The sequence below is a fragment of the Balaenoptera borealis genome (assembly GCF_965194805.1).
Source record: "Balaenoptera borealis genome assembly, contig: HAP1_SCAFFOLD_508, whole genome shotgun sequence".
NCBI classification, from domain to species: Eukaryota; Metazoa; Chordata; class Mammalia; order Artiodactyla; family Balaenopteridae; genus Balaenoptera; species Balaenoptera borealis.
In genome coordinates this window covers 192,966-208,107 of record NW_028123689.1, presented here as the reverse complement: position 1 = coordinate 208,107, position 15,142 = coordinate 192,966, and the positions used below count along the sequence as shown (strand labels likewise).

General features: G+C 55.1%; 1 protein-coding gene and 1 pseudogene across 2 annotated transcripts in view; both read right to left on the bottom strand.

Moving 5' to 3' along the window:
- LOC309621494 (serine/arginine-rich splicing factor 3 pseudogene) overlaps window positions 1-11,771 on the bottom strand; it is a 34,542-nt pseudogene extending 22,771 nt beyond the window's left edge. The window contains exons 1-2 of the transcript in view: window positions 11,739-11,771; window positions 8,414-9,244 (exon numbers count right to left, since the gene is read on the bottom strand). The product of the transcript in view is annotated as a serine/arginine-rich splicing factor 3 pseudogene (transcript). The remainder of the gene's footprint in view (window positions 1-8,413; window positions 9,245-11,738) is intronic.
- On the bottom strand, window positions 10,987-14,462 carry LOC309621492 (uncharacterized protein). The gene is made up of 4 exons (XM_082408938.1): window positions 14,185-14,462; window positions 13,438-13,748; window positions 13,004-13,087; window positions 10,987-12,301 (listed from the first exon to the last, which is right to left on the bottom strand). Exons 2-4 carry the CDS (start codon window positions 13,720-13,722, stop codon window positions 12,275-12,277), a joined length of 396 nt encoding a protein of 131 aa, XP_082265064.1. The 5' UTR covers window positions 13,723-13,748; window positions 14,185-14,462; the 3' UTR covers window positions 10,987-12,274.
- Between the last annotated feature and the right edge of the window lie 680 nt (window positions 14,463-15,142).

Below are 15,142 nucleotides of genomic sequence, written 5' to 3'. Positions count from 1 at the left end.
AAACGGCATGTTAATAAAACTCACAGATACTGATAAAATGGGAGGGAGGAAAGTACCAGCGAGTAACCAGACAATAAAGGAAGAGGGACACGGAGAGTGAGGGATGGGTGCACAACTCAGCCGCGCCTCTGGGCACAGGAAGAGCAAAAATAGAAGGCGCCAGCGCGCGGTGGCGGGCTGGAAACCCTCCGACCGCGGAGAACTGCGGAGAACCGGGGACCGGAGTCAACAACGGCTCCCAGGCGGTCCCAGCGTCCCGACCCGCACCCGGCCGCGACACAGTTTCCACAAACTGAGACACACGGAGCCCGCGCGAGGGGCGGGTCGCGCGGGCTTCCCCGCCGGCTCCCCTGGAGGCCGGTCCCCCGCAAGCCGAGCGCACGAAAGGGCGCCCCAAAGGCGCCGGCCCAAGGCGCCCGCTGCGCTCTCCCTCCCGAAGGTGGGCTGCAGGGCCCAAGCGTAAACCCTGAGACAACAACACGCGCACCACGCCGCCACGGGGGACGAGAGGCCGGGCGCCCACCTGCCCGGACACCCTGCATTTCTGGAATCACCGGACGCCTGTGTAAATTTCCGTTCGGCGTGTCATTTTCCAAAGGCCACTCAAGATCAGGGGACAGGATGCCTCCTCTCCAAGGGTCCAGCCAGCCCACCCACTCAAATTACAGGACACAATGCCTCCGTTCCAAGGGCCCTGCCAGCCCACCCACTCAAATTAGGGGAGACAACGCCTCCTCTCCAAGGGTCCAGCCAGCCCACCCACTCAAGATCAGAGGGACAAAATGCCTAACTAAAACAAAACAAAACAAAAACACAAAAAACTGGAGAGAGGAAGGAAAGGGTGTCCTCAAAACTAAAAAAGCTAAGCACGTTGACAGCGCTAAGAATAAACTACCAGGAAAAAGCAACCCTACATGTCAGATCATAAAGTACGGAAGGGCAAGCCCGCCGGCAGTCCAGGCCCGGGGGGACCGGGGTCCCCAGCCCTACAGAGCCAACGGCAGCCCGGCTCGGGCGCCCCTCGGAAGCGCGGGGTCCCCGCGGCCGAGTCCGCGCCCCCGGCCGGCCCCGGCTCCCCTCTGCCCACCCTGCGCGCGGGGGCTGGACACGGCCGCGGAGAACCACGGCGGGGCGGGAAGGGGGGCTCCAAAGAGGGTCTGGCGACTCGAGTCGCTCCGTTTCTCGGTGGGCTCAGCGCGCGCCGTGGGGGAAGAGGGGCGGGGGTCCGGGAAGAGGGGACGGGTGGCACTCACGTAGACCGGCAGCGGCCACGGGTAGACGGCGGGCTCGGCCCCCACGGACGACTCCAGCCTCAGCTCCAACTTCTCCCCCATGTCTTCGCGCGCGGCCCCCGCACCAGGCTAGTCTGGCGGTTGGGGGGAGGGGCGGGACGCCCGCCGGCGGGGGCGGGGCGGGCAGGCGGGCGGGCGGGCGGGAGGCTGAGGGGAGGGGGCCTGGCCTGGACCTCAGCCGCCGCCGCCGCCGCCGCCGCCGCCGCCGCCGCGCTCCCGTCTGGCCCCCGGCTCCCTCTTTGTGGTCACAGGCCCGGGACCTCCAGCGCTGCCGCCAACTCGGGCCGGCGTGAGGCGAGCACACTGAGCCGGGGCCGGGCTGAACCACTCACTCGCGGCGCGCGCGCCGCCCGCCCCGTGGACTCGCCCGCTCCACGTACGTACGCACGCACGCACGCACGCACGCACGCACGTCTTCGGCTGCCCCCGGCCACCCGCACCGGCCCGAAGTCGGGACCCGGGGAGACCCCCTCGGGGCTTGGGGTGGCGGGTTCGACTCCCGCCCTTGACGTACCGTGACACACACACACACACACACACACACACACACACACACACACACCCCCAATAATAAGACTATAATTCCTCATTAAATATGACAGCCGGAATCCCGGCTTCTGTTCACAAAAATGCCCTGTATTTAGCCTATGCTAGGCACCAGACCCTGGACGCTCAGTACTGGCAAAAAAGGAAATGCCCTGCCCTCATGGCGCTGCCATTTTAATTGGAATAGTAGTGACAATGGTCAAGGGAGAAAATAAAGTGTCATCATCGCCACGGGGGTGGTTAATCTCATGTGCGCACTGCGCGGGGCCCCGGCAACCACAAACATTATTCCAGATGTGGCCAGGAAGGTATTTTTCAGGAGAGATGAACACTGAAATTGGTCCACTTTGGGGAAAGGAGATCGTCAATGCCGCGGCGTGGGTGGGCCTCGTCCCTCAGTTGAAGGACTGGAGAGAAAAATGAGGTTCCGTAGAAAGAGGGAACTGTTCCTCCAATGGCCTTGGGACATCAGCTCTTCCCTGTGTCTCCAGCCCAGAGTCCTGCCCTGACTTGCCTGCCTCACGGTCACATGAGTCAACTCCTTAAAACAAAACTATATATGTAAAAATACTGAATATATACAAGCCTATTAATTTGTATATGTGTGCATACATATTATATATATGTATACACATATGTTTATATGTGCGTGCGTTTGTAGTATATGTGTAAGTACTATATACAGTATACATACAAGCCTATATATTTGTGTGTATCTATTGTATACATGTATGTATGTGCATATATATAGTATACATTTTATAAATGTGAACATGCTGTATATATACACACACCCATATATTGATATATGGGTGTGTGTAGATATACAGTTTATGTACACTGTATGTATGTATACAGTGTGTATTTATATATAGGTGTGTATATATGTTGTATACCTGTATGTGTATATGTTTCTAGGTGTTATATGTATATACTATTATATACACACTTGCGTATGTATTTATATGTGTATGTACATGTGCATATTTACATATAGGTGTGTATGTGTGTGTATACATTGTATATATGTATATATCTTATATATATGATATATGTACGTATACGTACGATGAATTTATATATACAGTACATATATATTTTTACGCTATATGCTTTTATATGTAGGTGTATATGTGTGTCTATATGTATGTACGTGTACGTATTGCATATATTATATGTGTATGTATGTATACTGTCTATATACACACCTAAATATCTTTGTATGTGTGTATATATGTATGATATATATGTACCTAGGTGTGTATATTGCATATGTTATACGTATGTGTACATACTGTATACATACAAACGATGCATTTTGTATGTGTGTATGTATAGTGTCTATGTATGTGTGTATTGTATATGTTATGTGTATATGTGTGTATACATACTGTAGATATACAAACTATGCATTTTATATGTGTGTATATATGTATGTGTGTATTGTATATACTATATGTGTATATGTGTGTATGCATACTGCATAGATACACAGCTGTATATTTTTGTATGCGTGTACATATGTACGTGTGTGTGTATATACACACACACACCCTATGGATTCTGTTTGTCTGGAGAACCCTCACTGATACGGACACTTATGACAATTGAGCACCTGCTCTTTGCCAGCCAGGGAGCCAAAGGCTTGTCCTTGCGGTGTCTCCCTTAAGTGTCACAAGTCCCAGGAGGGAAGGTGATGCGGCTCCTACCAGTTGAGGTGCCTCAGGGTCAGAGAGGTGCACAGGGTGGGGGGCTGGAGCCTGGTGGAGCCCAGGTGGAGTTCTAGCAGCAGTACAGCCTAGCAGTCCCACTTCCCCGGGTGCTTCTCACAAAGACGCCAAGGGAGAGACGGGATCTGAAGGAGGGGATGAGGAAGCTTCCGTGGGTCCGCAAGCCCAGACCAAGGCTGACTCGTCAAGGGTGTTAGAGGTCAGGACTGTGGTTACCCTGGGGGTGGGCTTACACAGAGCCATTCACATTCTGAAAAAGTATCCATTCTGCTCTTGTTTGTATGTTTACCTCCCTCCCCCAAATCTTTTAAAAACAGATTCTCTTGGTTGCTGGGAACACACACGGGGAAGTTGTGTGTGAGGGGGTGTGATCCAGGGGACAGGGAGGATAAGCCCCCCCACTCGTAGGGCCAGGAGTGGCTCAGCTTTGTGAGCTGAGGATGGCCCACGAGGTCCCAGAGAGAAGGGTCCCTGCTCCGTCCCTGCTCTGTGCACCCCATTCCCAGCCTGAGAAGCCCAGAGCCACCCCCCGCGACACACACACACCAGGGAGGAGAGCCAGTCACCCTGGCTCCCAGGCTCTGGCTCCAAGGCTCCCGGCACTAGGAGCTATTTTCAGCTTTCATGCTCTGTCTGTCTCTCGCCCGCCCTCCCTCCCTCCTCCGCTTCTTCCCCTCCCGCTCCATCTGTCCTCCCCTCCAGCCTGCATTTCTACACAGGATGGCTCACAGACAGCTGCTCCCCGTGCCCACCTGCCACCATTCGATGCATGTCAAAGCAAACCCTGGGGACTTCCCTGGAGGTCCAGTGATTAAGACTCCGAGCTTCCACTGGCAGGGGGCGCGGGTTCGATCCCTGGTCAGGGAAATAAGATCCCACATGCCGCACGGCATGGCCAAGAAAAATAAATGAATAAAAAATAAAGTTATAGTGATGAAACAGCCCTAGTGGTGCAAGGATGGGACGTATAGCTCTATGGTATAGAATAAAGGTCCAGAAACAGATCTATGAGAACTTGATATGACAGAAAGTGGGGAAATTAAGGAGTTTTCAATAAATGGCATTAGGACAATTGCATATCCATGTGGGAAAAAGTAAATTAGAAAAAAAAAAAAAAAGGCAAGCCCTGGTCAGGTGTGACCTTGGGCCCAGGGCCATTGGCACACGTTGTCATGTGGGACGTTCTTCCGTAGACTCCTCCCTCCCCCCTGTGTCACTGTCACTTCCTCCAGAACCTTCCTGGACTCCCCTACACAAGCCCGGGGTGTGCCCTCACCCGCCCTGGATCACCAGAATTCCAATCCCGGCCCACCCTTCCTTCCCTGCCAGGTAAAGAACTGTGCATGGTCAATAAGACCGTAGAGGTCATTGGCCATTGCTATTGCAGCTGGAATTGTTACTGTGTTTAGATAGGGTGACCAACACCCGCCCCCAGTTTGCCCAGGACCGCTCAGGTTTGAGCGCTGGAACTCTGGGGAAACCCTCAGTCCCGGGGAACCCCAGAAGGCTGGTCAGCCTATTTAGGACGGATCTTTCACTTGATCTCCCAACCCCCGAGAGCCAGAAAGGGAATCTCCCCCCTCCTTCCATTGTAACCTTCATTCATTCATCCACTCATCCCTTTATTCAACTCCTTTATTCAGCAAGTATTTATGAAGCATCTACTACACAGCAGACACTCTTCTAGGTGCTGGGGACATAACAGCATCCCTGTCCTCAAAGAGCTCACGTTCTAGCGAGGGCAGCAAACAGTCAACTGAGAAGGTGTGATTTATTACATGGCGATGATGTCTCGGAGACCACTGCAGGGCAGAGGAGGTGGGAGAGGAAAGGGGCAGGTCTAAATGCAGGCGCTGACGGGATTGGGGCAGACCTTGCCCTGGGCCAGGCTGGTTGCTTCAACACAGCTGTCCTCGCCCAGGGCCATCCTGCCTCCGCCGCCTCACCCAGTTCTTCCGTGATGTGTGGGGAAAATCTGTGGTTGTCACAACTGGGGGGGAGGGGCCCCTGGAATCAAATGGGTGCGGCCAGGGCTGCTGCTAAACCCCACACAGTGCCCAGGAGGGGCCCTCAGCAGAGGATGGCCCGCCCCGAATAACCCCAGTGCCGCGGGGGAGACCCTGCACTAATATTATTCAGACCCGCTGGTGCCCCCAGATTCCTGCACAGGCAGGGACTCTAACCGGGTCACCTCTGTATCCCGAGGTGACCTAGAGTGGGGCAGCCAGGAGGGCTGAGATGAGCATCGGGGGTGAAATGACAAATCTCTGTGCCCACTCTCCCCGCCGCACCCCAGGGGCGATGGCCTCTATCTCCTCCCTGTGCAGGTAGCTTTTCCCTGAGCCATTTCTTCTTGTCAACGTCCCTGTCGCAGGTTGGGTTCCCCAAAGATGACGTTGAGAGCAAGGATTGGAGTGCAGGTGGTTGATGTGAGACGTGCAGCAACAGATACAGCTGCCATAGGGTCCCGCAATTCCACTCCTGGGCATAGATCCGGAGAAAACTCTAATTCAAAACTATACACACACCCCTGGGATCTCCCTGGTGGTCCAGTGGTTAAGACTCCGTGCTTCCAGTGCGGGGGGCATGGGTTCCATCTCTGGTCAGGGAACTAAGATCTCACATGCCGTGTGACAAAAAAAAAAGAAAGAAAGAAAAAGAAAGAAAGAGAGAGAGGGAGAGAGAGAAAGAAAGAAAGAAAGAAAAAAAGAAAGAAAGAAAGAAAGAAGGGAAGGAAGCAAGGAAGAAAGAAAGAAAGAAAGAAAGAAAGGAGGAAAGAAAGGGAGGAAGAAAGGAAGAAAGAAAAAAAAAAGAAAGAAAAGATACATGCACCCCAATGCTCATTGCAGCACTATTTACAATAGCCAAGACATGGAAGCTACCTAAATGTCCACTGATGGATGAATGGATAAAGAAGATGTGGTACATATATACAATGGAATATTATTCAGCCATAAAAAGAATGAAATGATGCTATTTGCAGCAATGTGGATGGACCTAGAGATTACCATGCTAAGTGAAGTAAGTCAGAAGAGAAAGACAAATATCATATGATCTCACTTATATGTGAAATCTAAACTACGACACAAATGAACTCGTCTACGAAACAAAAACAGACTCACAGACACAGAGAACAGACTTGTGGTTGCCAAGGGGGAGAAAGAGTGAGGGAGGGTTGGATTGGGAGTTTGGGGTTAGCAGATGCAAACTATTAAATATAGGATGGATAAACTACAACATCCTACTGTCTAGCACAGGGAACTATATTCAATATCCTGTGATAAGCCATAATGGAAAAGAAAAAAGTTTTATTTATAGGTTCCATCCCTAACTGAGCTGGCCCATCCCCTCCCATGGTTCTAAGTGCAGCCCGAGGCTGCAGACTTCCCACCGTGGTCTTCAGCTCCAGAGCAAGCCACCTGCAAACCACCCACATCTTTCCAGGGGCTGGCAACTCTCCTTTGCTACTGATTCCAAGACACATCCAGATAGCAAAAATGTGACCATGAAAAGAAACTCAGGCATGTTCAAATCAGGGAAATAACATTCTTCTCTCTGTTCAGTACTCGCTTAATTTTAGAATAGCTTAGAGTTACAAAAAAGTGGCAAAGATCTGTACAGAGTGTAGAGTGCCGTGGACCCTGACCCAGTAACCCTATTTCCAACACGTTAGTACGTTAGTATGACATGTTTATCCAACTAAGGAACCAAGATGGATACATTGTTATTAACGAAAGTCCACACTTCATTAGCATTTCCCTAGTTTCCCCCTAACATCCTTTTTCTGTCCCAGTCTCCTCTGGGCTGTGACATTTCTCAGATGTCCCTGGGTTTTGATACCTTGAAAGTTTTGAGGAGGACTGGTCAGGTATTTTGTCCCTCAATTTGTTTGTCTGTTTGTTTTCTGATGTTTTCTTATGGTTGGTCTGGAGTTATGGGGTTTGGGGCGGAAGATCCAGACAGAGATAAAAATGCCATTCTCCTCAGGTCACATCAAGGATACACACCATCAACGGGACTTATGACAAATGATTTTACCCTTGATCACCTGGCCAGTATCGTCTTTTATTTATTTATTTTTTTTGCTGCGTTGGGTCTTCGTTGCGTGCGGGCTTCTGTAGCTGTGCACGGGGGCTCAGTAGTTCTGGCTCCCAGGATCTCGAGCGCAGGCTCAGTAGTTGTGGCCCACGGGCTTAGTTGATCTGCGGCACCTGGGATCTTCCCGGACCAGGGCTTGAACCTGTGTCCCCTGCACTGGCAGGCGGATTCTTTTCTTTTCTTCTTTTCTTTTGCAACCAAAACTTTAATCCCAAGGATTCTCACAAAACATATTACAAATGACAGCATGAAAAAAAAAAATTGCACAGTAACTCAAAGTTCAGCTCTACAATACTCTTATTAATCTGGCAGGACATTGGTATCTTGATAATCTCAGATTTCCAAAAAATATTACAAAGAGCTATGTATTCATGTACAGCAATCACAGAGGGGACTTATGACCGAACTCAAAGGTAAACTAACTTCCTTGAAACTTCTTAGATTCTCAACTCCCTGGACAACCTCTTGTCCCGTGTGAAGACTAGTGGAATTTTTAAACCTCTAATCTAGGGTAAGGGTGCGGCTTTCATTTTTACCTGCTGGCTTGTGTTCACAGCACCTTTTAAAGACTGCTTGCTTAACTACAGCTGCATATCATTTCCCAGCTACAGAAAGTCTTTTCCATGTTTGCCAGTGTTGTTTCCATAATAGTAAACATCACACTTTAGGTGGGCAGGAGTTAAAGTTTTATTATCAGTCTAGGCAAGACCAAAAATTCAAAGCAAATTCAATTTTGCTTAAGGGAACATTGGAAGGTAACAATTCTTCATATCACAAGCCTCATATGACCCATTTCAAACCATAGAGAATGACACCTTTATGGGTCACTGTCCCAAGAGACAAACAAATGTGAACAACTAAAACATTTAAAAAGTGCACCAAGCTTCAGAAGTCTCAAACAAAACTTGAATTTTCTGTGCCTACTCCTGTCAAATGAAGTTATTGCCTGTACACCACTCCTCTTGCAAAGTGGTCTTCTATTTCCTTTCATTTGACCTAGATCGGCTAGGAGACCTAGAGAAAGATCGGGACGGCTTGTGATTTCTCTCCTGGGACAGTCATCTCTCTCTTCTCCTATATCTAGAAAGGGACCTGCTCTGGCTGACGGAGAAAGCTCTCCATCTTGGAGATGTGTGGGAGGTGGAGGACTCCTCCTCCGATAATCATCTCGAGGGCGACGACCCCAAGAAGGAGGCGGTCACGATTGCGACTTCTCTTTTCCCCATTCGACAGGTCCACTCTTACTCGGCAGCCACATAGTGTTCTCCCATCTAGTTCTCGGACAGCATCGGCTGCATCTCGGGGATCTTCACATTCAACAAGAGCGAAGCCGGGAGGGCTTTTAGCAACCCACACACTTCAGAGTGGTCCGTAATAGCCTAAATCTCGTTCCAATTCAGCCTTGTTACCACTGTTTGCAAGATTCCCTACATAAACTTTACAGTCCAACGGACAGGAATCACGATGCAAGACCCTCGTGGCCTCCTGTTTTTCATGGGCCACAGGGTGGTCCCGGGCCTCTAGAATCTGGCAGCTGAATCTGCTCGCACAAGCTGTCCTGTGGGGATGCTTTTCCCCCTATGTGTCCAGCCCGGGGCCCCGCGGTCTTGGCCCGGCCTCACCGGTGAGAGGGTGAACCCCAGCTCCCTGGAGCAGACACTCAGAGCCCTGGTGACCAGACTCACGGCTGACGGGGCTGGAGCGGCGGCTGGACATGTGTGGCCAGCCTGGTGGTGTTTGGCCCCCTCTGCAGTTCCAGTTCCAGCTGAGAAAGAGCCTCCCTGTGTTATTTTCTCCTGGTTGTGTAAGGATCCCCGGTGTCATCTGACAGAAATGTAGATGGTGTGTTCTTTCTCTCTTTTCTCCCTGCTTCCTCTCCTCCCTCTCTCCCTCCCTGTCCCTCTTTCCCTGTTCTGCTCTCCCTCTCTTTCCCTCTCCCTCTCTCTCTCTCCCTCCCTCTCTCTCCATCTGTCTCTCCCTCTCTCCCTCCCTCTCTCTCTTTCCTCTCCCTCTTCCCTCTCCTCTCCCTCTGTCCCTGCCTCTCTCCCTGTGCCTGTTTCCCTGTCCTTGTTTCCGTGTTCCGCTCTGCCTCTACCTCTGTCTCTCCGTCTCTGGGAGGGAGTGAGGGAGATGGAGAGACGGAGGGAGAGGGAGAAGAGGGAGGAGAAGGAGGGAGGCAGAGGGAGGGAGGGAGAGGTCTCTTCCTCCCTCCCTCTCCCTCCCTCCTTCTCTCCCTCACCCTCTCTCCCTCTCCATCCCTCCATCATTTTCCCTCCTGCTCCCTCTCCCTCCCTCTCCCTCTCCCTCTCTCCCTCCCAGAGAGGGAGAGACAGAGGGAGAGGGAGAGGGGGGAGAGAGGGACACGGAGAGGGAGGGAGGGAGACAGAGAGGGAAGCAGGCACCCTCTCTCCTTCTCCCTCTCCCTACCTCCTTCTCCAACTCCCCCTCTCCTTCGCTCCCTCCCTCTCCTCTCCCTCTGTCTCTCCCTCTCCCTCCCTCCCTCTAGGAGAGGGAGAGGAAGGGGGAGGGAGAGGGAGAGGGAGAGATGTCTCGCCCTCCCTCCCTCCCTCTCCCTCGCCCTTTCCCTTCCTCTCTCCCTCTCCCTCGCCCTTTCCCTTCCTCTCTCCCTCTCCCTCCCTCTGTCTCTCCCGCTCCCTCCGTCTCTCCCTCTCCCTCCGTCTCTCCCGCTCCCTCATTTCCTCTCAGAGAGGGAGAGATGGAGGGAGAGGCAGAGCTGAGGGAGAGGAGCAGAGGGAGGGGGGAGAGAGGGAGAGGGAGAGAGGGAGAGAAGAAGGAGAGAGGGAAAGGGAGGGAGGAAGAGACCTCTCTCTCTCTCCCTCTCTCCCCCCTCTCTCTCCTTCTCCCTCTCCCTCTCCCTTGTCTCTGCCTCTTCCTCCGTCTCTGGGAGGGAGTGAGGGAGATGGAGAGACGGAGGGAGAGGGAGAGTTGGAGGGAGAGGGAGAGGGAGGAGAGGGAGCGAGGGAGTGGGAGAGAGGGAGCGAGAGAGGGATAAAGGGAGGGAGAGAGGGATAGAGGGAGGGGGGGAGAGACGTCTTTGTCTTTCCTTCCCTCCCTCTATCCCTCTCTCCCTCTCCCCCTCTCTCTCCCTCTCCCCCCTCCCTCTCCTGCTCCCTCTCCCTCCACCTCCTTCCCTCTCCAGAGAGGGAGACAGAGAAGGAAGCAGGCACCCTCTCCAGAGAGGGAAGGAGGTGGAGGGAGAGGGAGAGGGAGAGGGAGAGGGAGCAGGAGAGGGAGAGAGGGAGGGAGAGAGGGAGAGAGGGAGAGAGGGAGAGAGGGAGAGAGAGAGAGAGGGAGAGGGAATGAGGTATCGGAAGAGCGGAACAGGGAAACAGGGACAGGGAAAGGGGGACAGGGAGAGAGGGAGAGGGAAAGAGGGAGAGGGAGAGAGGCAGAGGGAGAGATGGAGGGAGAGTGAGAGTGAGAAGCAGGGAGGTAGAGGGAGGGAGGGAAGGAGGGAGAGAGGGAGACAGAGAGGGAGAGAGGGAGACAGAGAGGGAGAGAGGGAGAAGGGCTGATGGGGGCTCCCTCCCCCTCCCCTCCTCTCCCCACTGCTTTCTCTTTCTTCTGCTTCAACAAACACCAGGCGCCTTTTAGATCAGCCCTGAAGTCAACGTTGATGCTTGGACGGCTTGACCTCCCCGCTGCCTTCCAGCCCGGGACCACAGCTGGGAGATGAAGTCTGCGGGGCCCTGGGCGGCGGCGGCGGGCTGCACAGGCACCTCCTCTGACGCCCAATCTCTCCTCCTTTACGAGGCAGCCGCCAGCTCCCCTCCCTGACTCCCCAAGATTTGGGGCCTTTTTAATATGTGTCGATAATGCCATGAGCTACTATTTAACTTTTCCACGAGGACCCATCTCCCGAAATGCAGTGCTTTTCAGCCTTGGCTGCACTAGAGAACCCCCAGGGAAGGGAGAGACGTCTGCACCTCCCTCTCTCTCCCTCTCCCTCCTCCTCTCCCTCTCCTTCTGGGGTGATGCCCCATGAGCTCAGCTTCGCAGATGTTCCCCCCATCTCCTCTCTGTGCCTTGCGTGGGGTCTGGGCCTTCTCACTGTGGCCCGGGTACGGCCTTGACATTCAGACATCGGTTCCTGCAAGGACACTTGCGTTTGGTCCATACCGCGTGTGGCTGCAGTCTGTGCTTCTCCCGTTCAGCATCTTCAGTAGATGGGGGCTGTGCATGAGCCCTTCATCTTCCCCGCAGACACCACTGGTGCTTGCTCGGCCTCGTGGGTGATGTGGGGGGCGTGGGGGACAGTCCTGTGTCCCCACCTTCCTGGGCTGCAGACAGGCCACGTTGGTCCTGTGGTGACTGGGGGCTCCCAGGAGAACCCCACCGCAGAGCCGGAGAGGTGGCCCCAGAGAAGGTGGCGTACGCCTGGGGCCGGGCCTCACCAGCCAGCCCCGGGCCACCGGCAGCAACAGGCGTCTCGCCGTCCAGGGGGCTGGGTGTTCGGGCGCCGTGGGGATGACCTGCTGTCTGCACGGCAGCCGAGTCTGTATTGTTGAGCCCGGCGAGGCCCCTGGGTGGCTCCTGGAGAGCCTGGTCACATTTCTTCCTGCCCTTGGCCTTAGAGCTCATCACGGTTCACGCCGTTTCTGGTTCCAAAAGGACCTGTGTTCATAAAGACCACGTGTTAGGACAGCACCAAAGTGTCTAGAAATCCGGGCCAGGAGGAGGAGGGAGGGGGATTGGCTGTGCCCGCCAGTGGCCTGAGAGCCCTGCCCGCCCTCAGAGACCTGGCCCGGGGCCCGTGGGGAGGGCGTGGCCCACGGTCCCCAGCGCTGGCCGTCTCTGGGTTCCAGGAGAACTGCGCGATCCTCGGGGAGCTGGTAAGGCTGCAGGCTCAGAAGTCCCGCCTGCTGGGGTTCAGCACGCGTGCCGACTCCGTGCTGGAGATGAACATGGCCAAGACCAGCCAGGTGGTGGCCACTTTCCTAGGTAACCCCGCCTCCCCGAGTCCCAGTGGGGACAGGGGTCAGGCGGACCTTGACTGGACGTGGTGCTGCCTGAGACCCCACTGTGTCAGCCCTTGGGGGTCGCCTTCCCCAACCCTTCATTCTACCTCGAGGGGCGTGGGGTGGGTGGCGGCTGGGAGGCTGCCACAGGGACATAGCCGAACCTCTCCCCTCCGCCCGCAGATGAGCTGGCCCAGAAGCTGAAGCCCCTCGGGGAGCAGGAGCGGCCGTGATCCTGGACCTAAAGAAGGCCAAGTGCCAGAGGTGGGGCCTGCACTTTGACGGGCCCATCAACGTCTAGGACCTGTGCTACTACACGAACCAGGGGGAGGAGACGCGCTACCACGTGGACCGGTACCTGCTCAATGAGTCCTTCCCCATGCAGGTGGTCACGCGCGGGCGGCTGGGCATCTCCCAGGAGCTGCTGGGGCTGACCTTCGACCTGGAGGAGGGTGCCAACGTGTGTCACGAAGACGTGAGGCTCTACATGGTCCGGGACGCGGCCGCGGACAAGGTCATCCATCGGCAAGTTCTACCTGGACCTCTACCCTCGGTGCATGCGTGGGGGAACCTGTCGGCCGTGGGCCAGGGCTCCTCTGTGGAAGCGGGGCCTCACCCGCGTCCCTCCCCAGGGAAGGGAAGTCCGGGCACATGGCCTGCTTTGGCCTGCAGCCGGGCTGCCTGCAGCAGGATGGGAGGCGCCAGATTGCCATCGTGGCCATGGTGGCCAACTTCACCAAGCCTACGCCCAACCCGCCCTCCCTGTTGCAGCATGATGAGCTGGAGACCTACTTCCATGAGTTCTGGCAAGCGACGCACCAGCTCCGCTCCCAGGTGGGTGCGGGCGCGGGGTTGCAGGCAGGGGGCGGGGAGGGCCCGGGCTCTCCCGTGGTTCTCAGGCAGGCCCTCGCCACGGGATTCTTCCGCTGATGTCACCCCGCACGTGGTGACGCCCTCGGTGTCAGTTTCCATCATCAAACCCCACGCACAGGGCGTGTAAAAAAACGGAAGTGGATGTCCTCGAGACTCTGGAGGCTGGAAGCCGCAGATCAAGGAGTCAAGACTGGTTCCCTGCATGTTAAATACGTGTATTCAAGAGTTGCCTTTAAAAAGACAAAAGAAAAGAAAGGAACGTTGCATGCAAGTCTGGTGACAGGCGGTGATGAGAACCAGAGGGTAGGCTCTGGGGCCGGGAGCGCCACGCCCTGTGAGGCCCTGGGGCTGCTGCCAGTCTCGGTGGAGGCTCAGCAAGTCCCAGGGACTTCCCCACGGGGGGGGGGGGTCCCCAGCTGAGCGTCTGGGCCCAGGACCCAGTGCTCGTTCAGTCTTCCTGCGGTCAGCCCTTCGTCCTGAGAGCGATGCTCTCACAGGCTGCACCGGAGCGCGTGGGGACACTTTACTGAGCTGTGCAGCCGTCACTACTGCCCTGTTTTGGAACATTTCCCTCACCCCAAAAATGTCCGTCACGCCCTTAGTTATCATTCCCTCCCCCCCCCCGCCCCTAACAACCAGGAACCCACTCTGACTCTGTGGATCTACCTGTTCTGGAAGTTTCCCCTCAGTGGGGTCACACCCTGTGTGTCCTTCTGTGTTTGATGTCTCTCGCTGAGCATCGTGTTCTCAGGGTGTATCCACGTGGCAGCGAGTGTCAGGGCTTCACACCTTTGCGTGGCTGAGGGCCGGAAAAAAGACAAACGACAAGAAAGGCACGTTGCCTGCGACTCTGGTGACAGCCGGTGATGAGAACCAGAGGGTAGGCTCTGGGGCCAGGAGCGCCGCGCCCTGTGAGGCCCTGGGGCTGCTGCCAGTCTCGGTGGAGGCTCAGCAAGTCCCAGGGACTTCCCCACCGGGGGGTGGGGGGTGTCCCCAGCTAAGCGTCTGGGCCCAGGACCCAGTGCTCGTTCAGTCTTCCTGCGGTCAGCCCTTCGTCCTGAGAGCGATGCTCTCACAGGCTGCACCGGAGAATGTGTGGACACTTTACTGAGCTGTGCAGCCGTCACTACTGCCCTGTTTTGGAACATTTCCCTCACCCCAAAAGTGTCCCTCACGCCTTTAGTTATCATTCCCTCCCCTCCCCTGTCCCTGACAACCAGGAACCCACTCTGACTCTGTGGATCTACCTGTTCTGGATGTTTCCCCTCAATGGGGTCACACCCTGTGTGTCCTTCTGTGTTTGATGTCTCTCGCTGAGCATCGTGTTCTCAGGGTGTATCCACGTGGCAGCGAGTGTCAGGGCTTCACACCTTTGCGTGGCTGAGGGCCGGAAAAAAGACAAACGACAAGAAAGGCACGTTACCTGCGACTCTGGCGACAGCCGGTGATGAGAACCAGAGGGAAGGCTCTGGGGCCGGGAGCGCCGCGCCCTGTGAAGCCCTGGCGTTGCTGCCAGTCTCGGTGGGGCACGGGCAGCGCCGTCCCCTGGAGCTGCTGGCCAACTCATCAAGTCCCAGCTGGCCAACCCCGGTGCGGTCGGGCCGAGGGAAAGGAAAGGGGCTCC

Excerpts from the sequence above, each read along its gene's own strand:
- LOC309621492 (XM_082408938.1), bottom strand. The coding sequence starts at position 13,722 with ATGCAGGGAACCAGTCTTGACTCCTTGATCTGCGGCTTCCAGCCTCCA. Across the intron at positions 13,088-13,437 it reads GCTTGCCAGAACTCATGGAA|GTCGAAGGTCAGCCCCAGCA; the intron begins GTAGGTCTCCAG and ends ACCCTCCTCCAG. Across the intron at positions 12,302-13,003 it reads GGGAAGGACTCATTGAGCAG|GTCCTTTTGGAACCAGAAAC; the intron begins GTACCGGTCCAC and ends TTATGAACACAG.